Here is a 24,262-nt window from a genome sequence, read left to right as displayed (position 1 = left end):
GAAGTTTCTGACTAAAATGTGTGGATTTTATCCAAGTTATCTTTTTATTAAGGAGATAAAGATAGTGTAATACAAATGTGGCATGCTCCAAAGATACACAATAATATCACATTTGGCACACAGTGTGAAACTCTTGAAAGGGAGACAAAATCATATGCTTTATACTGTGATTTTTAAGATCTGAGAGAAGATTCCTGTGTAAAGAACTTTTGAATGGCTTGCTTTTCATTTTTTGCTAGGAAATAATTGTTACTTAAATGACTTAATGCTGATTACTTTGAAATGCTTCCAAGCAAAGTTCTGAACCTTGAAATCAAACTAACTTGTGCAATTTTGAAAGTTATGGGCACAAACTACTGTATTTGTGCTGGTGCTATTTTTATGATTGTACAAAACCAAACACATTCAGTGTGCAGTAGAATGGTATCTTCAAACTGTGTTTTCATGTGCCGAAACCTGCACGTAATTCAAACTTTTACACATGTAGTTGATTAAATCTGTATTAGAAATGTATGACACCTGTGAAATTTGAAATTCTAGTGTGTTTATGAAAACTTACAAGCAATATTGGGAAATCCGTTTTGTGTAAATCTGTACTAGAAACCCATTCTGAATGAAAGTAGATGCTTCAGGCCACACTCAGTTTTTCTTTACATAAAATAAAATATGCTAAAAGGACGGAGTTTACACTGATGACATTTTTGTTGTCCCGGATGACATAATTTATAGATATTACTTGGTTAGACACCACATTCAAGTTTCATATTTGATGAACAGAAAGCTTTTATTTAATATATTCTGATACATCAGTGCCAGATAAATATTCCTTTGATGAAAATTTCTATGACTCACTGAGGCACTAAGTTTAAATTAATTAAATAAAACCGTGTTTGGATACAAATCCCCTTCCATGTCTAACTGGATTATTGAACACAATTTTTGATATTCAGGGTATCTTTATGGTGGTGCGGTCTATTCAGTAAGCATTTGTTCTTACTGAAGAAACATTTTTGTTTTACTGAACATGACACAGCAAGACATGATTGGGATCTACAATACCAGAGGGGCCAATCTTCAGCTTAAAACCAAACAAACTGCAGCAAGAAAGTGCACATGGTATATAGCTCAGAGCTGCTGAAAAATACAGCCATTGCTGGTTCATATTAGCTTCAGCTGCTATTTCCCATCTGTAAATACTACTGAACTTGGAATACTTTTATTAAGCATGTCATTTCAGAACAATTTCCATTTTTAATAGTTAATTTTTATATTGCTGATGTAAATTTGGGGAGGGAAGTCATGTCAAAGGACAAAAAAGAGACTCGGGAAGGGTAGCTTCCAAAATGAGTTGTGGCTTTCTCCGGACCAGAATGTGTTGACAAATTGTAAGGGATTTAGCCAACAGCAAAACTCGGGAATAAAAGTGTAAACTGATGGTAAGGTTGAGCAATAGCAAAGCGCAGTGATGGAAGAAGAGGTCTGCTCTACTGGAGTGAATCTTCATCTTTTCAAATGAGCAAAGGGCATGTTCTGGTGCTGCTCCTAAATAGGGTTCAACCCAGCCCTTGACCCTGGATGGCAGCTTTGTTTGCTTAAAGCACTTTCTCCCTTACTAGGGCTATGTTTTCTCCTTCCACCGGAAGAATAATACCAATTTTGGGTGGCAGGGGGGGTGGTGGTGGTGTTTGTTACTTTAAAATAATTTGCTTGAATGAAAGCTACTGTATAGATCCTTACTTTGCTCAGGGAACTAGTATAATGTTAGCTACACAAGAGTACTGCTGTGCTGTCAGCTCTGTCTGTGGTGGGAGATCTTACCAATAAAGGAAGGTATTTGTGTGTGTCTGTAGCTTTATTCTTTATATAAAGCAGCTTTATATCCCTTGTTCTGTAGGATAGAGATGAAAACCTGAATGGATCAATTCCACTGTACTCACAGCTATGCATCCTGTCACAGAAAGGCTGGTTTATGGCACAGGTAGATGTTACAAGCTGATTAAAGGGTGAAAAATGGCAGCGACTCATAGATCTTTGTAGAAAAACCAAGGAAGAGTAGAAATTGCGTGGACTGCTGCGGAGTTATAGGTTTTGGAATGTTAGGACGAAATAAAGCCAATGTGTGAAAAATAACAATGTGGTGTAGTGCTAGTAGTTTGACTTTTCAAATATAGGAGTATTCACTAAGGGGAAATTGTGAAAGTATTTTTAGAAATAAAGGTTAACTTTTTACTGAGGTAAAGGAAGTGTTTGCTTAAAAACATTATGTAGTTTAGTACTTGATGAGGTAAGTGCTGGAATCAAGGCTTGAGAAGACGAGTTCATATGTAACAATCTATTAATATAATCCTGATTTTTACATCTTAAAAGTGTAGTTTTCTCCATCAAGGGTGAAATTAATGACACTTTGAAAACAGTGGGAAGTGTTTTCAAACTAAGAATATTGCTGTACATCTGTTTGCAAAATCTTAAGTCTTTTTTGATTTCTTCTCATCCCAGCATCGTGGCTGTAATGAAGAAAGAAGCATTTAGCAAGCTGAGACCTTGCAACAGATAATATGGAGGAAATGTTGGGGTTTTTTTCATTTGTGTTTCTTAATGATTGGTCTGAGGAGCAAAAACATTATCCTGTGCTAATGAATGTTCTCAGCAGGCCAATGTGTATAGAAATACAGAACTTCCCTTCCTATTTTCCCCCAGAGTTGAGTTCAACGGAAGTGGGAAATAGAGGGAGTGTTTGTTGTCCTTTCCATTGGGCAGCTGAAATACCTCAGTGTAGAGCAGGGAGAAGGAAGAAAGAAGAGATTCTGCAAAAAAGAGGTACTTCCTAAAGCAGTGCTCCCCTTAAGGATGTGTAGTTCATACATCATCCTTAATATATAGGATATAGTTAGTCATAGACTAATCCTTGCTGCAGTTTGAATGATAGTAACTAAGATTTCTTTTTTTAATATTGTCATATTTGATACAGACTTTATAATTTTGTTAGTCATTTTTGTGATATGAATGAAATAGCAGCCTTTTCCACCTTATATACAAAATATTTTATTACAGTCTTTTATCCCAGAATGGACCTATTAATGCAATTGATAATGCAACATGATATTATTTTTCTTAAAATAATTTAAAAATAATTTTTAACTTATATGGCTTGGTATCAGACTTACATAAAACCTGTTGGAGGGCAAAAGAAAAAAAAACACAGTGAAGATTTAAATTTTTTATGTGAAGCCGAGACACTTCTTCTAATAATTATCAGTAAACATAACTCTCTTATAATCTTAAAGTATGATTACACTTAGCAGTTTAGAAAAGACTAAATAAAGTAATTCTGTAAATTCAACTTTATTGAATATGTTCTATATTAGTTTAAAGGCATTTATGGGACCTTTGACAAACAGTTATTATTTATCAATTACACTAATTTTAACTTGGCTTCTGATATGCTTACTTAGGTGCTGAAACTCTGAAACAGTCCCATTAGCTTTGTGCTGCTAGTTGTGGACTGTACTTAAGGCAAGCAATGGCCATCAGAATCTGAGCATCTGACACCAAACATTTCAGATTAGGAAATGGGAGAATGTCTCAGAAGCAGCACTTTTAAGCTTCTGTGAAAAAAGCCTACTACATTGACTGAAATTAGAAGCTTATTTTGCTGTTGATTGGAGAGGGGTCATATTTTGTGCTAATGATTAGGGAAGTTCTGAAACACATGATGTAAAATGAAGAATCTTCCCTTGATACCAGAAAAAAGGATGACATACTGAAAAACAATATTCAAACCAACAACTTTACTGTGATTTTTGGTCAGAAGGTCAAAATTTGAATGTATTTGCAGGTGTAATGTGCACAGATGTATAAACAAAACAAAGTTGTTTTTGTTGTCTCATTAGAATCCTGGAGTGCATGTACTGGGAAATACAAAACTGAGATTTGGCTGGGGGAGGACCAGGAGAGGAGGGAGAAAAAGAGAGTGAGAAGAGCAAAGCAATATGGTTCTGCCTTTTAAACAGGCATGCACCTGTGTCAGTGTACTGTGTAAATCCTTTAGACCTTTGGCTTCTGGGCATAGTGAAATTAAGTTTTCACTGGATTCTCTTGTCTCTAACAGTCTCTTTGCTTTTTGCATCGGGGAGCTGAAGCATTATGTTACTAGAGAAAAAAGTAGCAAAATAAATCATTCACAATTTGTAATCTGCAGCATCGTGAAGTTACAGAATAGTGTAGATACTGCAAGAATATCTGTTTTTCTGTGGTAGTGTGGTAGTGTTTATGCTTCACTTCACTCGAAGATACTCTTATTTCTTGTAGTTTGCAATGCAGAAATAAATAAACACTTTCAGATGAGTTGTGTAGAATGTACTATAACAAAAAGTAATATCGTGTTCTTTTTCTTTTTTTTTTTTTCCTCTTTTTGGTGTTGTTTTGTTTCTCTTTTATATTGTGGTGTTTTTTCTTTTTTTCTTTAGGATGGTGAGCCAGTTAGACCGGGAGTAGCCATGACAGATCTTGCTACTGGGTTGTATACATATGGAGCAATTATGGCTGGTTTACTTCAGAGGTATAAAACGGGCAAAGGACTGCACATTGACTGTAATCTCTTGTCATCTCAGGTAGGAGTTTTAAAAAAATTTCTGTAAATTGTGTAAATGTTTGAACGTAAGAATACTATTTTGACATAAATTAATGCAAATTAGTACAAATAGTAACAACAATAATATTGACAGTAGTAGTGTTAGTGGTGAGAGTTACGTTATTCTGCCACCCCGGCATAATGTTTTATATGACATGGTTATAGTTACTCCTGCATTACGTTTGGTTTTCACTTTTTACAAAGGACCTCCATGTTCTTTGAAAATACAGGTTAATCAAAGTTTATAATATCCCTGAGATTTTAAGTAACAGTTGTAGATAATTTGAGACACAAGCATAAAGGGTGAAACAACTGCTGGAAGGGACTGGGTAATATTACTACCAGAGTGATTGAATGACTTGCACAAAATTGTCCAGAGCAATCAAGTATCACCCAAGTATCAAAGTATTCTAATCCAGGAATTCTGCCTTTTGACTCTGGGAATTAAAGAATAAAGTAAGGCTGAAGATGCAGCATTTTCTCTAGACACATTAAAGAGAAATCTCATCAAAATTGTAAGGACAAAGATGTTCTGATCGTGAAAGGTGTACCGTATACCCTGAATAACGAGAACTTTGAATTGCTCTTGAACATTTAAGCACCATTGGTGCAATGATTTATGCTTCACAAAGAGAAAGTGATGTTGGTATGAGCTGTACGTGATTGGATGATACCTTGTCTTGCTGATGTAGATACCTGCTGGTAGCAACAGGGTATGTGGTGCAAAGGAGTTTTTGTGTACATTTAAAAATACATCAAAACTATATGGAGTACTAATCAAAGCTACTACAGTGCTCTGTTATTTTTGTCTTTATTCAACTGTATGTTTCTTCACATTATACCTGTCAGTACAGTTGAGAGATGATCCTGTGTCCATTGTGCAACAAGTTGGCCCTGGTGTGAGCAGGAGGTTGGACCAGATGACCTCCAAAGGTTCCTTCCCACCTACATCATTATATGATAATAATGATTGAGACTAATGATTGAGGTTGCTCTTGTTTTAATACCTAGTGAAATCAGATCTGGAAAGGAGGGAAAGCCCTTGCTTAAATCAACACAGAATTTTTCATTTGTTTGAGAAATGCTTGTAAGGACTGAACTCTTCATCATACTTATGTATATTTGTAAGTGTGGTGTCTATTTGAAAAATGTCATAAGCAGTTTAGAAAAATATTTTAAGTGTATGCTAAACTCTTATTAAATATTATGCGTATATATACAGAAGTATTTCTTTGTTTAATGTATCTTAGTGTTTTATACTATGGCAGCTTCTGCTTGAACTTTTTCGTTTCTCATTTTATTAAAAGGACTTCCAGTAATTTCTAGTAATTTCCAGAGACATTCTGTTATTTTTGATTCCTTGTTCCACTGTTTTTTGCTTTTTTTTTTAATGGAGCTTCTTGATTATTATTTGATATTTTATAAAAGGTTGAGAGTAAGAAGAGTTAAAGTTAGGTGTTGCTGTAACCCCCTTTTTTATTTCACCTTTACTTTGTCAACTCATTTGTCTTTAGAATCTTTTTCCTTGGTTAGGACAGCTTTGGCTATGCACAAAAACGTTCTCACATTGCAAAATTTCCATCTGAAGTTCCACATCGTCCTTTAGGCTACTCACTGGCATACACGAGAAAGGGAATGAAGATTCGGATAGATGTTAGTGAACAAAGCACGATGTGTAGTGTTTGACTTCTACATGCTTAAGAAGTACTAAATGGTGAAGGGACAATGTAGTGCTTTTTTTAAAACATAAATTCATTCCATGCTTGTTATCTAAAAGTTATTAAGAAGTAATTCCATACACGTGCACTCTTATTGCAAAATAACTGTTTTTATTTTGGGTAAATTAAACTGAAATAAGTTGGTATTTTGGAATAGAATATGTGTCTAAGTTGTTATTCAGAAAACAGCTCTTTTGTTTTAGATAACCCTATTACTTCAGTCCAGATTAACTTTAGGGTGTTGGCCAAAGACTGTAATGAGAACATTTATTAAATTGGAAAAAATACTTATGGATAAGGTGCTGGGGTGTGAAAAATAAACCCATGTGATCAATCCCATTAAAAAACTTGTTAAAATGAATGAAGAATGTAACTGACAACTGAGTGTCTCTAAGTACATCTAGCTTTCCTGGTTCGTTTTCTTTCTTTTTGCAAAACTGGTGGTTACTTATAAGTCTTCAGGGTGAGTGCACTAAGAAAAAGTAGCACAAATCTGAAAATTAATGTGAAAAAAATTGCTCTTGCAGTACTTCTGGTGGTAATGTTTTTTTTAAAGGAAATATAGACAATTACTGTGATACGATCAGGTTCTTGAAAGATCCATGCTTTCAAAGGGATTATGGTTTTACATACCAAGCTGAGATATCTAAAGCTAGCTCTTCATCATGTGATGAATGCTTAAAAAGAATGGCCTTTTGAAGTCTCTCACGGATGCTGCCAAAACAATAAGGAACATAGTCGTAGGCTTTTAGTTCGTTAGGTTCTTGTTGCAGTTGATTAATGATGGGATCTAGGGGTCAAACAGATGCATCACGATAACTTTTCCTTCAGTGTGAGTTTCACTGGAGTGTAGTAATTTTTAATGAGAAAAAAAGAATCTTTTTTTTTCTGTGTGTAAAACAAAAGCGCTAGTGAACCATCCTCATATTAATAGTGTTTCGACAGCAGGGACCTGTTCTGTCAGAATTTCATGCACTGAGCTAATATGGCAGCATGCTTGCACCTTTTGTCCATCCCTTCATCTAAACTGAGAATTGTGAAGCTGGCCTATACATATGTCTTCACTGGGCAGTGTTGCTGACTTTGACTATGTCAGAAAGGAAAAATAATCCCACGGGTTAAAGCACTTAAATAATTAGAAATCCCTGAAAACTGCTTGGTTTATTTTATAGCAAAAAAATCTAGCATGTACATGTCCATCTATGTCTGCGCTATCACTTTTCTGCATGCCTTAGAGAAATGCAAGAGGATTTTTAATTTTTTTTTTTGTGGGATGGCTGGAAGATGCTTTTGATATTTATTTCCTGCATAGATATGCTAATGACAAAGAACATTGAACTGAATTTAACTGCCAGTGAAAATGATCTGAAACTTTTTAAAGAAATATCCCACAGATTGGCAAGTTGTTTAGTATTTAACTGGTCTGTGTAGACCCAAATGATAAATGAAATCCTGTTCTCTAAAGAAACGTTATTTTTAGAATATCTTAAAAAGACATCTTTCTTTCAAATTCTGTATATCAAACATTTTTGCCCTATAGCTTTGTAGTAGCTTATTACTACCAAAGAGGATTTCTTTCCCCACAACAAAATAGAATTATAGGTTTTTGTCGATAAGAGAGCTACAGTGACTGCTAGGATGTGGTTTTGCAGTGAGCACTAACTTTCTATATCTCTCATCTATAAACTTTTAACCCGTGTCATACAACTCCTTTGAAATTTTTTACTTTAAGATGATTTACAGTTGTCAGCTCCAGACCTTTCAGCATCTAAATAGTGTCCTTTAGATGATGCTAGTAAATAAGAAGGAAGTGGGTTTTGGATTTGGTTCCAATTATGCAATTGTGCCTTTTCTTCTGTTGTGGCTTAAAAAAAATCTCTTGGAAGTTTTAATATCCTTCCTGTATTTAATTACAACCAGGCTCCAACAAATACTGTAATATGTTGGTTTCTCTTGGATTGAAAATCTGCAAGAAGTATTTTACATTTAACATTTCTGCAATTTTGGAGTGTATTTTTTTCCCAAATTCCACAGACAGGATAATGTGGTTAATATTGTTTGTATTATATGATTGTTCATCAGACACTTCTTTGCTTCTGATTGCTAATGTTTTAGTTTGTATTTGTCATAGCAAACTCTTAATCTTCGCAAAATTTTGAAGTGACCCTAGAAAAACCTAGCAAATTGGTATAAATTATTTCCTATATTCCATCTTCGTGCTTTAGTTTGGCAGTTAGTTTACTGAGACAATGGTGAGGTTTAGAAACTATTAGTTTTTGTTTCTGCATCACTTTTTCCCAAGCTGATTGTGTTTAAGGCTTATCTATTTAAGGTGCTTTTAGTGCCCTCTACTCAGCGCTTTCATGACATGTCTTTTACAAATTATTGAGCATAGGTGAAACTGGTAACAATTACATACTGTCTGTAGGATATATATGGCATCACAGGATCCCTGAGCAGTAAGTTGTGTGAGAAATACCAATCTTGGAACTCAAATACTGTTCGGGTGTCTTGACTGTCTGTATATTGTTGCTTCTCTGCTTGCTAACTGAGAATTGAGTTGACTGAATACAGAAAAACTCATTTTTTAGAGGTCATTGCTGCTGGTGATTTTGGAGGCCGGCTAGGAGGACTGTTATACAGTTGTCTTGTTTTGGGTATGGTTTGAATAAGTGGTTCTTTTTTACAAGCTTATAAAACATCATCTTTGCAAAACATTGTATTCTTAATCTCCGTCATGATAAAGAATTGTGTATGCACTGTATGGAGACGTTGTCTTTTTCACTGCATAGCTCTGATATGGAAAATTTGAATTAATGTGAACATTTCTTTAACTGTATACTGTGCATTAAACACTTCTTGGCTACTATTCTTGATAATTTCCATTGAGAACATCAGTATAACTAAGAACAGAACTTATCCCTCTGGATTTTAAGTAGCCAGAATTTTATTGACTGGTCCAGATGACCATACTAACATGACAGTAACTCAATTTAATATTGGCCTCTGTGGAATGTGTGTTGTGATTTCTAGTGATTAGCTATGCAAAAAGTCATTGGTAGATCATACTCCAACTGGATCTTGGATTTATTTAGTGCCTTTCTTTACTCTGTAAGTAGAGTACATACCCAGATTGCAAGGGGATTTCTTCCTTAGCTGCTATCTGAGGGTATATCTGAGCCTTTTTGCCTTTGGTACTATTGTTTGTGTGCTAATGAAACTAAGCCTGAATGTGTTGCAGCTTCACTCTCCTGTGTTGAGCTACCTCTGTCATCAATTAGAGAAAGACTAGGAAGGAGATAGAAAAAATATGCCTCTTTAATACATAGGAAAAAATAAAATGGCTATCTGGAGTGGGTAGGGGAGAGAGTTTGAAGACTAAGGAAGACATTTCTTTTAATGACTTTATTATTTAGATGACCTTTGAATAAGGGTGTAATTCTGGAAATGGAATCAAGATGTTTGTCGTAGTTTATTACTGGCAGATCATATTTCGGGATCATGCTAAGTATTAGGAGAAGGATAACCTGGGTAGTTCAAAAAAAATGGGAATGATTGTAGCAACTAGTAGCAGAATAAGCACTCTGTGTGTACCCAAAAGCTCACCCCTGGCTCTGAATGCATGGAAGTCTTCAGAAGTTGCTTGGTAAATCGATCAAATTTGGATAGGACCTTTCAACACCTTATGTGCTATTTATTTATGTAAATAGCAGGGAAAAGGACTGTAACCTGATGGAAGAGTTTTCAATTTTATGTCATGGAAACTTTTAAGTTGGCAAAACGACTGATTTCTATGTGCTGTTGAACCTCTGGAAACCTAACAAACCTTAGCAAGTATGTCATTTTTGGGTGTGCTGATGGAACGCTAACTAAGGCTTTAACACTGCTTGGTTTGATCACCTCAGATAGCTCTGATTGAAATTTCTCTGTAGATTATAATTTATAAAAATGGTGAAGTAAAGGATGATGCTGAAACGAATTTGGATTAATGACTTCTTTTTGGTCTGATGGAATTGTGCTGCCGTTACTCTGTGTTTCTCCATATTTTTATTATTCAGCACTATGTTGTTTCTGGCTCATCAATTAAATTGCAAACTCTTTAGAGTAGTGACATGTGATTAGACCAGAGGTCGTGATTCATTAGTTATGTATTATATTATGACTGGACAAGGGAAGAGCTGCCGATGTTATCCATATGGACTACTGTAAGGCCTTTGACACGGTCCCCCACAACATCCTTCTCTGTAAATTGGAGAGATATGGATTCAATGGGTGGACTGTTTGGTGGATGAAGAATTGGTTGGATGGTCACATCCAGAGGGTAGTGGTTAACAGCTCAATGTTCAGATGGAGGTCAGTGATGAGTGGTGTCCCTCAGGGGTCAGTGTTGGGACCAGTACTCTTCTATGTCTTCATCAGTGACACAGACAGTGGGATCAAGTGCACCCTCAGCAAGTTTGCAGATGACACCAAGCTGAGTGGTGTGGTGGACATGCCTGAAGGATGGAATGCCACCCAGAGGGACCTGGACAAGCTCAAGGAATGGGCCCATGTGAACCTCAGGAGGTTGAACAAGGCCAACTGCAGGGTCCTGCACCTGGGTTGGGGCAGCCCCCAGTATCAGTACAAGCTGGGGAATGAAGGGATCGAGAGCAGCCCTGCCAAGAAGGACTTGGGGGTGCTGGTGGCTGAAAAGCTGGGCATGAGCCAGCAATGTGCGCTCACAGCCCAGAAGGCCAACCATATCCTGGGCTGCATCCAAAGAAGCATGGCCAGCAGGTTGAGGGAGGTGATTCTGCTCCTCTGCTTTAGGGAGACCCCAGCTGGAGTCCTGCATCCAGCGCTGGAGCCCTCAGCACAGGAAAGACATGGGCCTGTTGGAGCGGGTCCAGAGGAGGGCCTCGAAAATGATCAGAGGGATGGAACACCTCTCCTACGAGGACAGGCTGAGAGAGCTGGGGTTGTTTAGCCTGGAGAAGAGAAGGTACCAGGGAGACCTTACTGCAGCCTACCAGTACTTAAAGGGGCTTATGAGAAAGATAGGGACAGACTTTTTAGCAGGGCCTGTTGTGGTAGAGCAAGGGGTAATGGTTTTAAACTAAAAGAGGGTAGATTTAGACTAGATATAAGGAAGACATTTTTAGCAATGAAGGTGGTGAAACAGGGGTGCAAGTTGCCCAGGGAGATGGTAGATGCCCCATCCCTGGGAACATTCAAGGTCAGGTTGGATGGGGCTCTGAGCAACCTGATCTAGTGGAATATGTCCCTGTTCATTGCAGGGGGGTTGGACTAGATGATCTTTAAAGTCTCTTCCAACCCAAAGATTCCATGATTCTACGATTGTAGAAGTGTTATTTATGTTTATCGTTGTCTGATATGGCTGTTATCAGAGTCTGGTTTTAGTTTTTATAACTTTGCCAAAGTTTTAACTGTTTTGGCTGAATTTTCCATGTCATGGAATAGCCAAAAAGTGATCGTTTTCAAAGTTACTGTTAAGATGATTCATCTGTTTCCAGGAACAAGTTATGGGAAAATACGTTAATGGTCGTCTTTTTTTTTTTTTTTTTTTTTTTTTTGTTCCTCCTGAGAAACTCAGTGGCTTCGTTCTTTGGAGTGGAAACTTGAAATTTGGCAGATGAATCACCCTTGTTTCAGGGAAATGTCTTTTGAAAGTAACTCAGGGTGGCAGAAGGTGCAATGTGTACAACATATGATGTGCATAAAGGCTGGTAGGGACTCTTTAGGAGATTCAGTGGAGTGTTTGGCCTGTGTATATATGTATAAATAAGAGAAAGATAAATATTAAATAAGTACCTACTAATTAAATGTGTCAGAAGTTTGATAGAAAAATAGTATAGGACCATATGATTAAGGTTTGTATATAAGCGCACCAAGATCTTGCGCAAAGTGTACAGACTAACTTTGGAGTTTTTTTTTTAACCTGAATATTCTCTTTAATAGATTTTTTTTTTTGAAGTGATGGATTCCTTAGAGCTGTTCCTGTGGTGTTATGAATTTTTTCAGTGGCTGAAGTAGTATATTTTTAACACTTTTAGCAAAAGCTTATTAGTATTTTATTTTCATCAAGACAATGTAATTTATTCTTCATTTTAAAATGTTCCTTTCTTCAATGGGAGCTCATTTAAAAGGAAGCTTTTTTTAATTTACTCTTTCATGCCAGTGCTGTCTAATAGATTCTATGGTCAGGATTTTTATTTCTGATCCTTCACCTAAAATTTGCCTCTGTATATGTAGGTTTGTTGTGGGTTTTTTTTGTTTTGTTTTGGGGTTTTTTTTAGTTTTTGTTTTTTTGTTTTTTTGTTTTGTTTTTTTTAAAAGTGGAGATGAGGGAGAGTTAGGAGTCCATTTAACATTTACTTTCTCTTGAAACTGTGTGCTGAAGAATATATATTTTTGAAATTTCAAGTCCTACATCTGTTAGCTGCATCAATCTTTGCTATTGTTAATAGTAATTGAATCTTAATCAGGAGATGATCTCCATGCTGTGAGAAGCACAGAAGCATTCATTCTGGTCTTTTATAAGCTCTAAATAGCCCATTAAAAAATCATTTGTAGATCAGTTCTTTTTGTTGTTGCACTTCACTTAACTCAGTTAGCAGTTCTCTGCTATGCAAATACCTTTGTTTTTGAAGATGCCTCAGTTTCTCTATATTTATGTAGTCTAAACTTTATCTTTTTTTATAAAGCAGAAGTTGTTTTCAGACATTATTTTCACACTAAAAAATTGTTTACACAGTTGTGCACTTTAAAGTCTGTTTTGCTCTCTTCAGCTTTCTTCCGCTTTGAGAATCCTGTTCAAGATAGGGTTTTTGAATACATTACCTTTGTTTTTCTCATTACATGTATTTTTTTATTGTTTCTAGTCCATTAAGCACCTCCTAGCACATAATTTCTGTGACTTTGTGATTTGCTATTTGATCAAGTTGCTAACTTGAAGCAGCAGGTCCCACAAGCTGCATGTGATTACTGGCACAGAGTTGGACACCTGCTTAAGTGTCTGACTGGAAGGCCCTAAGCCAGGACCTAATATGAGACCGGTTCTAAAATTATAGTTATTTGTCATTAAGGATTTGATTTTATCTTTACAAGATTGTATTTGTGGCTGGCATTATACCATTTGTTGATGCTTCAATGCCAGGAGTTTTCTTTTGTGAAGGATGATTTCATGATCAATTCCTAGAGGTTCACAGTAAAAGAAATCAGCGTCACTGGGAAGAAAACACTTTTTACCCAGAGCACAGTGTTCATAATGTGACCACAGACATTTTCTAAAGTGGGTGTAGACTCGTTAATAGTAAACCTTGGCCTACGTGATAGTCTTGCTTTTTTAGTTAGCTTTTGCAGACCTCTTCAAAGTCATTCATGGAATTTGCTGGTCTGCAAAGCAGTGGTTGAAAGCAGCTACTACTGAAGGCCAGTACTGCTGGCTCTTGAAGGGGAGGGAAAAAACTGTGGAGAGGGATTATGGGACAACAGTTGTGAATTCAGGAGAAGGTCATATCTGCTGCCCTACACAGATGTAGGGACACCATTGATGAATTTGTAAAATCTTGCTTCGTTGTGGGCAGTGGCTTTGCTGTGTACTTGCAGGTGGGGATGCTTGCCTGGCCATACGCAATGGCTGTATGGCATTCTTGAGCTGATTTTTAGCTCCCACAGAGCTCTCAACTCCAGGTTAGATGAGAGCCCTTATGTGCCCAGACATAAGGTGATGTTCATTCACAGCTTCTGGGAAGGCTGTGGCTTCCTGCTGGGCTCCTGTGGAATGGGCTGCCTTGAATTGTGGCAGATTTCTTGCCTCTGTGCAAGGCTGTGGTTCGTGCTGCCTAGTTCATTCTTGCAGGGATTTGAAACACATTGTTGCCTGCCTAAAAACTGTTAGAACAGCACCATTCATTGTGGTGTGGTGCCATGTCCTGAACCAGTTGGATCAATGCTTAGGATGTAACATAAAACATGCGTGCACTGTCTAGGGCAGCAGTGAGGCGATTGCAAACTAGCAAAGAACTTATTTCTACTTTCATTAAGTCTTGTGGCTAAATGTAATCGGACTTCAACTGGACGAGTGGGGTTTTCTTCTAAATGGGATGGGGTTTTCTTGGTAGAGGTTTTTGATTTTGATGTTTTTTTTAAAATGAAAAAAACCACTCAAGAAGGAAGAGCCGAGGGTCACCCCATGCACATGTCCATAGAAGCAGCTTCAATACAGATATACAAATGAGAAGGATGACAGGGGGTAACTGCAAAAGCAAACTTAAATCAGACTTGAATGTTGATTTATTAGTGTCAAACTATTTATTGCAACATGGAAAGGGCAAAACATGTAAAACCATAAAATCAGTCATTAGGTAAATACCAGTATAGGTTCAGTGATTTTAAGAGAGCTTTGTTAGTGTACACCAAATGAGTATTGTGGCCTTATGTTCAAATTTTTCTCATGCAAAGATCTTTTTTCATGTCACCAGAAGTATGGAAAAGGTGTAAAAGGAAGCTAATTGGCCTTTCCACAACAGAAAGCACTGAAATTTTCCAGGATGATTTTTCTACAAAGTTATAAATAATTGGATTACTAGTTCAGTAGTATAGCATAAAATGTTATCTGTACTGCTGTAAAATGCCTGTGTCTCAGAGTTCCTAAAAGACAGTCTACGTGCCTACTTTAAGAAAAAGTAAACAAAGAATGTGGAAAAAAAAATTATCTTGGCAATGAGTCAAAGCCTTGTTAAGATATGTGGCAGGAAAGTGGACACAAAATTGGAGGGAGAAGAAAGTAAAGAATATAATTAAAGTGTTATTTTCTCCTCTTTCCAGTTACCTGTCGTCTTTTGTTATTCATATACACTTGTTGAACTTGCATGTAAATGATTGATTGACTCAGTGAACTCATTGTAATAAATTATGTTTGATGTGCTATCTTGAAAAAAATCTTTTGAAATTCTGTCTCCTTTCTTTGTCTGCTCACCTTGTGGCTTTTAATATCTTGTTTCCCATCTGTCTGATTCCATCATAAGCTGAGCATAACTTTTCAGACCTTAATGCAGCTCTCTTTTTGTTCTGCTTTAAGTATGCAACGCAAATATGTGATTTGGCCATCAACAGTAATATCAAAGAGGAATGTTGAAGTGCGTGTTCTCTTTATTGATGTGAAATAAAGAAACGCCTACCTGTAGATACTTGATAATACTAATTTACGCATAGATGTCTCTGCAAGCAAATGAATACAGAGGTGTCTGTATCATTGTATTACATCTGCTTTAATGTTACAAGTCCAAAGGTTACTTTCAAGGAATAGTTCTTAATGAAAGGTGAAAAGAAATGGGTCTATAAGGTTTCAGGAAAGCAGTTTAAAATATAGGTTTAAAAATACTTAACTGAATACGTAATACAGATGTACCCAAACTTCAGTTTGAGAGATTGATTGTACTACAGATATTCCGACTTCAAGAAGTGTCTCTAGCAGTGAGGTCTTAACTGAGTCTTGAATTACAGGGGAATTTGGAGAAATAGGCTTATTTTGTTAAAAACATTTTTTCTAGGGGATATAATGTCATAGAAGTGTTCAGCTGGGGTATCTTTTTTTTTAATGCTTAACAACTGTAAGGTATAGGTAGATAAATTCTTTGTGTTCTTTATTAAGGGCATAAAATGTATATGTGGGAAGCTTTTTTTGATAGTGTCTTTTTATTGAGAGTAAATCTTTGGAGAGAGCAGAGAGAATGAACTGAGCCAGGAAGAGAGGAAAGGGAAAAGCATGGTAGTCTTAGGACTGTCTATAACAGTTTCATGGGACAGTAGAAATGGAATTATCCTTTAAGTCTGCTGAATTCGTCAGGGATTTATTATGAAAGGGGCAAAAGGCCGCAGACTTCACTCAGTTAAGTGTGTTTATACATAAAACACAAAGAACTGAAATACTTACTTTGATGTGGTCAATATAAGTATATTTGTATGATGATGATACTACTACTATTAATTCTTTTTGGTTGGCTGATTTGACTATGAACAACGCACCTGATTCAGAGAAGGAAAACAAAGGGTACCAAAACCCCTTTTTGTTCATGATTTATTGAAAAAAACTATAAGAAGTAAACCAGTCTCAGCATGATACGTAGGCATATGCATTCAAGCGATTGGTACATTGACTGAAATAAAATTATTCTTCAGGCTAAGTATCATGTTGAACTGAGGCCTTGATGTAGTCTAAGCAACTTTTAGTTCCAAAATTGCTGTCTTTAAGTTTCTGACTTCCCTGGCATTTGCTGTCTATTGCTACTGAAACAAGTCTTTAAAAGCAGAAACTTTGATGGTGTAATTCCAGTATCTAGTGAGTATTATGTTTTAATTTTTTTTTTCCTATTGTACCTGAACGAGTGCTTTGGAGAAATCTAGATGTGTGTGTTTTCCACCACTGAAAGAATTATATTCATCTCATCGAGAAAGCTGAAGCAATTTGCAACACTGTTAAGAAGACTTTTTTTAAGGATAGACATCTTCTTGTGAAACTTCTTGTGAAGAATTTTGTTTATGAAACTCATAGCTCTATTTCTACAGCATAGAATATAAACTAATGAAGTTAAATCTTGGCTCCATTATATTCAATATAAATATTTTCGGATTTCTGTTTCACTAGTTTTAATTCACTATGTCCTTACCAGATTTTCTTTGCAGAAGTGTGAAAAGTTAAATGCATGTATCACAGAAGGCATTCTTGTGTCTTTAAAAGTAAAAGCCCGTTGTAGTGCATGCACCTCACCTGTCAGTTAAATTTGTGTGGAATACAGCAGCTATGTAGTACTACACACAAATACAGAGGTGTATCTAATGATGAATATTTCATCATCATTGTATAGCCATTTGCTGTTGGTAGAAAAAATATCTGTGAAGTGTGATCCCAAATTGAAAACTGACAGGAACGGTGGGTCTAGGGTATGTAGTATTAACAAATAACACCCTTTTGTGACTCATTAAACTCTCTCTGTAATAATGGTGCGTTTCATTCTGTGTTGCTCAGGAAAGTTGCAAACAGAAGAAAAAGTTCTTTCTACGTACTCCCAGATCCATTTCTTTAATTGCTGAGATTTTCTTGGGGACTTAAGGACAAACTAGACATTGTTCAACATTTTAGCTGAGTGAAGTGACACAGGGCTATAATAAGCTGCAGCTGAAATCCAACTACAAAGAGTTTTCCAACAGTACTCAGCAATAAGGCATTATATTTGTAGTTAGTATATATGGATGTAGTTTTTGGCAGCAGTTAAATTCTTATTTGCTGTATATTATCCTAAGTTTTCTGCTGGACTAAATCACTGTATCCATGATTTACAGTTAAATATTTGCTTTAAATGTGAGAGTGACACATTTACACTGCCTTTTCAGCATATATGGAGAAAGGAGAAGAAAAGGAAATGGCATTCTTTTTCTAGAAGTTCTGATATCATTCACGTATTGGAATGTCAGTGGTGGACTCTGAATTGATTACTGCATGTTTTGATGTAGATTAGACTGATTAGTAGGCACAGAACAGTGTAAACACTTGGATCATCATAGCAAGTTTCTTCCATCTAGGGGAAAAATATGAGGAAATTAATATTTTTGGAAAAAATTGGTCACATGCCCTATCGTTTAGGTGAGTAGTTGCACTTACTGGCACAACTAGTTAACAGCATAAAACAAACATATTGTGTCTGGTGAATTAGTGATAACTTTGCATGCGAACTGCAGTGCTTTATTGCATTACTTTGGCTTCAGAGATAGCCACACACAGTATTCTCTTGAAGTAAGAGTAAGGAAACTGCCATTGCTTTTAACAGAACCACTGATTTTCATGCATTACTGCATCATAAATGTTCACTTCTTTTTCCTAAGACATATTTGTGCTTATAAAGTATGTATTTATCCCCTCAAATTATGGTTACTAACTTAACATGCCGTATTTTTCAGAAAATTAATCTTTTTCCAATTTTGTCTGTCTGACTAATAACTTGATAAATCTCTCCTTATCTTCTAATGGCAGATGATTTATCAAGGCCTACCACTTAATTAATATTACAGAGCATGTGGGGAACTGAAGAACTCAGAAGTATTTTCCATAGCTTGGACATGTAAAACGAGAAGCATAGGAGAAAACAGAAAGATAATCTTGTAACTGAGAAAAAGCCTTTGTGATTTAAGCATGGGATTGAGGTTCAGGAAATGGTGAGTTCTATCCCACAAATCCATCATGCTTCCCACTAGACTTTGGACAAGACACTGATTTTTTTTTTTTTCTTTGCTGCAGTTGACCATTCTGCAAAATATTTATGGCCATACTGTCTTGTCTCCTAGGATAGTTTAATGCTAGATTTATCTAACAGGACACGTATTATTTTTTGAGTTTATTGAGTTGTATACAAGCACTTCTATGATGCAGATGTAGCCTGATTTTTTTCCTATTAAAAAAGTGTGCATAATTTGTAATATGTAAAGCATATTTGTGACCTAAATACTTAAACTTATGTATCTGAAGCGCATATAAATAGATAGAAATCTCAGAGAAGTTGTCAGTGAAGTTTCAGCTTTCCTGAATACCTTTTCTTCATTTCCAGGTTGCATGTCTCACTCATGTAGCAGCTAATTACCTTAATTGCAAAATTGAAGCAAAGCGCTGGGGTACTGCTCATGGGAGTATTGTTCCATATCAGGTAAGCAGAAAGCATTAGTTTTTTTTTTTTTTTTCTCTTGGAATTCATGATTTTGTGTATTAAGAGATTGAGAACTGCCTGACGTTTCCCATGACCTGCCGTAGTCTGTAATGTGTCTGTGTCTAGGTAGGACAAGGTTCTGTTGTTCATTGTAATTTCTGTATTTTGCATATTTCTTCATCAGTGGTAGCTTAGTAACAGAACACTGAAATAGATCAAAGGTGTTTGCTGAAATTGGATGACTTTAAAGCTATGATGATGACTTGATTGGTTTTCACCTCACAGAGAAACTTTTTATTTTTTTGAGGGTTACCTGACTTCCAGACCATCTATAAACTGAAATCTTTTGCCTCTGAATTTTGGTATTTTTGTTTTGTGAGTCTACAGGAACAATCTAAATGGCCATGAAAATCTGGGAGTTCTACATAGTTGTCATTTTCTATTGGTTTTGCTACAAATCACTGTGGCTTAGTGAGACAACAGGTTGGCAAAAGGTCTGTCAAAACCAGACCTCACGTCTCCCCAGTGGAACTCATAGTCTGCTACATCTAATGAAGGGTTGAAATTCCTTGAAATAGCATGGACATCATCATATAAACAAGCACAGAAAAAAAAAATTACTGCAAGTTTTATCTTTCTTCTCTCTAGTATGGGAAACTCTTCCAGTAAACAAAGCCAATTTTGTTCTTTTCTAGCTGATCATTTTGTGTTCTTGGTGGAAATCATGCTAACTTATGAAGACTTGGGCATATTTTTAATTTAAACAATCTTTTATGTATTTCATAATTTTTGGCACTTAATCAAACAGTCATGTTTGCAACTAGCTAGGCAGAGCCTGGATTTCTTAATTTCTGGCCGGGTTCCTTTAAATCCAGAGAGGGACAGTTCCTCTGAGAGAACTGCACCTAGACACCACTCAGTTTCTTTACCATTTCCTTTCTTTTTAGAGAAAGTGAGGGAAATTCGAGGTACTGTCGTCTTCCCAGTGGTGAAGATGGTGGTGATCATAACATTAAAAGATTTGCTGCTTTTTGCAACAGCAAAATCAGTTGTTTTTGTAAGAGTTACGTCTGCTTAAGCTAGGAGACTTTTCCCAATACATACTACTGTATAGTCAACTGTCATCTTATGAATTGGCTAGAACAAATTGCCAACTATCTCAGACCGATAGGGAGATGTTGCAGCTCTTTCTACAAGAATGAGTTTGGTCCTGTAGTATTCTCGTCTCAGGTGTAGTGCAGCACAGCTACAGATGTGCCATGCTCTGGTTGGCAAGGTGTAGCGGTATGGCTGTGTTTTCTAGAACCAGCTCTGCATGACTCAATGTAACCAGGCATCCACTACACAAGTAATTACATTCTGCTGTGTTTCTGTGATGTGACCTTCTGGTGCAACCCTTTTTGAACTTTGGTATGCTGAAAGTATAAAACAGATCTGAAGTGTCTGAGGTTTGTATAAGCAAACCCAAAAACCTGACTAAACAAAACATTTTATCTTTCACCATACTGCATTTGTGTGATTAACTGAAACATGCGTTCTTTTATGTCTATTTGCGTTTGTTTTTCCACAGTCAAAATGGAAAAAAAAAAGCATACATTGAGTTTCCTTTTTTTCTTTTTTTATAGACAGCTCTCTAGATATACAAAATTCGAGGAGATTGTTTTAGCTATCTTCTGGTTTAATTTAGATTAGTCAATATGTAAATAACTATTTTCTAAAAAAAAATCTTATCTAAACTATGGTTCCTGTGTTTCTGTATGCTGTTTCTGTAGTAGATATTAGAAATATTACCTCAGTATTATAAACAATTTTAATCTGAATTTTCTTGTTCATAAACTAGTAATTAGGATGAATTTACTGTGGGTGGAGTTGTATGTCTGTGTGTTTATGGCTCATCTGTTAACATTCCATCAGCTAGCATGGTTATAATTCTGATTATAACTGTAAGTATATTATGCTTTCTAGAGTTTATTTTTTGCTTTACTAACATAAGCTATACTTAGACTGCAAAGCTCTTCAGAAACTTGAATTAACCCTCACTGTTGCTATTGTACTGCTTTTATAGTTGCTTCCATAGCTCATTTGTAATATAGTTTAGAACAGAACTCTGAAACCTGACTTTCATCCCTCATCCTAGTTATTGAATATAATGTCTTTTGGTTACTAAACTAATATGTGACTATCACAGTGGTAATTTTTACAAATAATTTCTTTTGTTTCAAAGAAGCTTGGTGTACAAAGACTTTCATACTCTTTTAAGGTTTTCCTCATTTGCTGATAATGTGCTGACTTTGTGGCATGATCGTCTGAAATGTCTGGGTTTTCAGTTCTATGTGCTCATCACCAGAACCCAGAGGAAAGGATTTGAACTGCTTTTGTGTGTTCAATGTGTTTCAGTGTTCCTGTAAAGCTGTCTGTAAAGATTTGCCATAGGTTTTCAATGGAGGTGAACTTTGCAATGTGCCACAAAGATGAAGAACTCTAGATTCTAATCAACCAAAATCAGAAGTACTTTTTTGAGTGCTGAACCTTTCATGGGAAATTACCTACTTTGAGCATATCTGCTTTTTAATCAGAGTGATGCAGTTTGAATAGGTCATTCCTATGACAGTACATCTCATCAGATCCCAATTTCTTGGTTTCAGGTGTTAAAACACAAACCTTAAGTTCTGGGCTGTATCTTAAACGTAATTAGTGCAATTTTTTTAAACAAGTTTCTATAATGAGACACCTTGTTTAGTTACAGCTGCTCCATGATTATCCGGAGGAAATCAGGGGCTTAAAAGCATCCGGTTTACATAATTGTGCTGAAAAGCAAAGTTGTATTACTGTCTTTCATTTGGGGTGATAAGGTCTTCCCTCGTTCTTGTGGTCTCAGCAGTGTAGCTATCTTGCCTGTACCATGTGTGGTAGATCTAGACATTCACTTTTTCACCTTCCAATTGGCCCACTCAGAATGGATATTCATTCTCCTGAGAAAGTCTATTGTAACCTGTGTGTTTACAGGGTGTTTCCTGTGGCAGCTTCTCACCTTGCCATCAGATGCCCAGACAACTGGGCAGCACTTTCAGAGGCAAGCTTTCAGCAAAAGGTATAGAGCTGTTTTCTGTCAGGCAATGATGATGAAAGTCTCTTTTAAAAACTGAGAAACCAAGCTCTTAAAGGTATTCCCTCCCCACCCCCGAATATCATATTATTTCTGTTCCAGATTTGATCCTAAGACTTCACAGGGTCTTCTCAAATATATTTAAATATATTTTCAGAATATGCAAAAGGCACAACCATTCTGTACAAAAGTTGAATCCACAGGACAGGAAAGAAATTGTTATTTTACCCAATTATCTTTTCTGTTGATTGACCTATGCATTGTCATAACTCATCAGACCCAACATTAATACTTTTTATGTTAGAGCATCACTTAGATTCTTTAAGCATCAACTTCTTGTTGTGCTAGGCATAAAATTTCCTTCATATGAGGAAACTGTCTGTCTGCCAAAGGCCTTGCAGTTGAAATGTGTTATGAAAACCAAAGTATAAGCTCACAAGGAAGTGAAAGGTATGAGGTAGCAGGAAGATTTTACCTAGTAGCATCTACATTGCATACTTTTTGCTTGTGGAATTTCATCCTGTCCAGGAGTCTTAGAAAATCCTGCTCATGTTGCTTGTGTCTCATCACTGGAACAGAGAAATACAGTAAGTTCTTACTTACCTGATTCATCTGGCAGAGATGCTTTTCATACAGAGGCACAATGTGCACCAACTTTCCTAACTCAGCTCTGGAGAATCTCACAGAACTTTTCATTACTCTTTCTTTTTCTTTTTTCTTTTTTCTTTTTTTTTTTCTTCCAGTGGAAAGAAACAGAATAATATCAATCGTTCAGAAATTTCAAACTGCTTATTCCACACAAGAATTGTGATGTGTAGTCATTTTCTTTTCTGTCGTTATGTGGTTTTATTGGGATACTTCTGCAGTTAATGTGTCTTGGAATAAAAATCAACAAAGAATAGAACTTGGATTGTTTGCAAAGTTTTGTTTTGTGCATGAAACTCTCCTTCTTAAAAAAGTCCAAAATGGATGTTACGGAAGAAAATCTTTGTGCTCTGTAATGGCTCAATCTAGGAGAAGATGGAACTTACGCACAGGAAAGAAATAAAATACAGGGTTTTTGGGAAGAGTTCTAGATTCAGGAAATGCAAGACGACCCTTTTTAGTCTGTGAACCTCATCTACACAATACTCACCTGGACTATTTAGACTCCCCTGGGGATCCATTGTCCTATACTGTTGTTCTGAGCAATGAAATATCACTGCTGGAAATATTGCCCATTTGACGTGAAAATTAAATGTATTCGCAGATGGACTGTATAGCAGCTTTGTGCTCTCGAGCAGCAAAACGTGTGCTCTCACACTGTATGGTTTCAATTTCCACAGAACAGTTTGGCCATCCTCAAGATGCATGTTTTCACTCATATGATGAATACCCAAATTCCTAGATACTTCAGTGGCCTAGTGTATCTCCTTGAACTACTTACCTACAGGTTTGTTTTTTTAACTAGCTGCTTCCTTTCTGTCTTTATCTTACAAGGCACAGGAAAGAGAGAAGCCAGAAAGGCCTGTGTCATCCTGGATTCTGGAAAACAAGGATATCATTTGCGGGTTATTTTTTCTTTCTTTCTTTTTGGACAAGTTTCCACTTGTAGATTTCCTTACTAGACTCTTCAGAAGCATCTTACTGTGGTATGACTAGATTAACTACTGACTGCACAAATGCTGTGGTGTTATTGTGATTATAAGGGACGACAGTTAGTGCTCTGCTTGGTGAAGAAGCGCTGGAGTAGGGGTTCTGTTTCCTTGCCATTTTAGTCAATGAAAAGGTATAGTAATCATCTGTGTGAATCTGTGTGGAAAGCTGCCCCTTTTTGAGGAATAAATTCTAGTTATTCAAACCTGACAACATTATATTGATACCTTTCTGATGATCATCCTTCAGTGAGTTGTCAAGCCTCTCTCTTGGGCAGAGCAGCTGTCTGGAAACCAAATCAGTAGGTTTGCCTTAGGCAGTTTTAGATACATGCTCCGTGTATAATATGAGATGTAGTTATAACTTCATTCATATATATCCTATCCTGTCACAGAGACAGCACTTTAAAGAAGCTGACCTTGTATTCACGTAGAATAGGTGAATACAGCTTCTTACCTGTGCACAGGAACTT

At 36.4% G+C, this 24,262-nt stretch overlaps 1 protein-coding gene across 1 annotated transcript in view; it reads left to right on the top strand.

Annotated features, from left to right (window-relative positions):
* The window catches only part of SUGCT (succinyl-CoA:glutarate-CoA transferase), a gene marked incomplete at its 3' end in the record, with an annotated part of 342,799 nt that overhangs the window by 44,894 nt on the left and 273,643 nt on the right, over positions 1 to 24,262 (top strand). The window contains exons 7-8 of the mRNA XM_081996281.1: positions 4,467 to 4,610; positions 18,954 to 19,049. Coding sequence (XP_081852407.1) covers positions 4,467 to 4,610; positions 18,954 to 19,049 — 240 coding nt within the window. The remainder of the gene's footprint in view (positions 1 to 4,466; positions 4,611 to 18,953; positions 19,050 to 24,262) is intronic.

This window comes from Phaethon aethereus, assembly GCF_964289735.1.
Source record: "Phaethon aethereus genome assembly, chromosome: 2".
In the NCBI taxonomy this organism is placed as follows: Eukaryota; Metazoa; Chordata; class Aves; order Phaethontiformes; family Phaethontidae; genus Phaethon; species Phaethon aethereus.
Note: the sequence above shows the minus strand (reverse complement) of the source record. Positions and strands in the feature narration are given on the sequence as shown.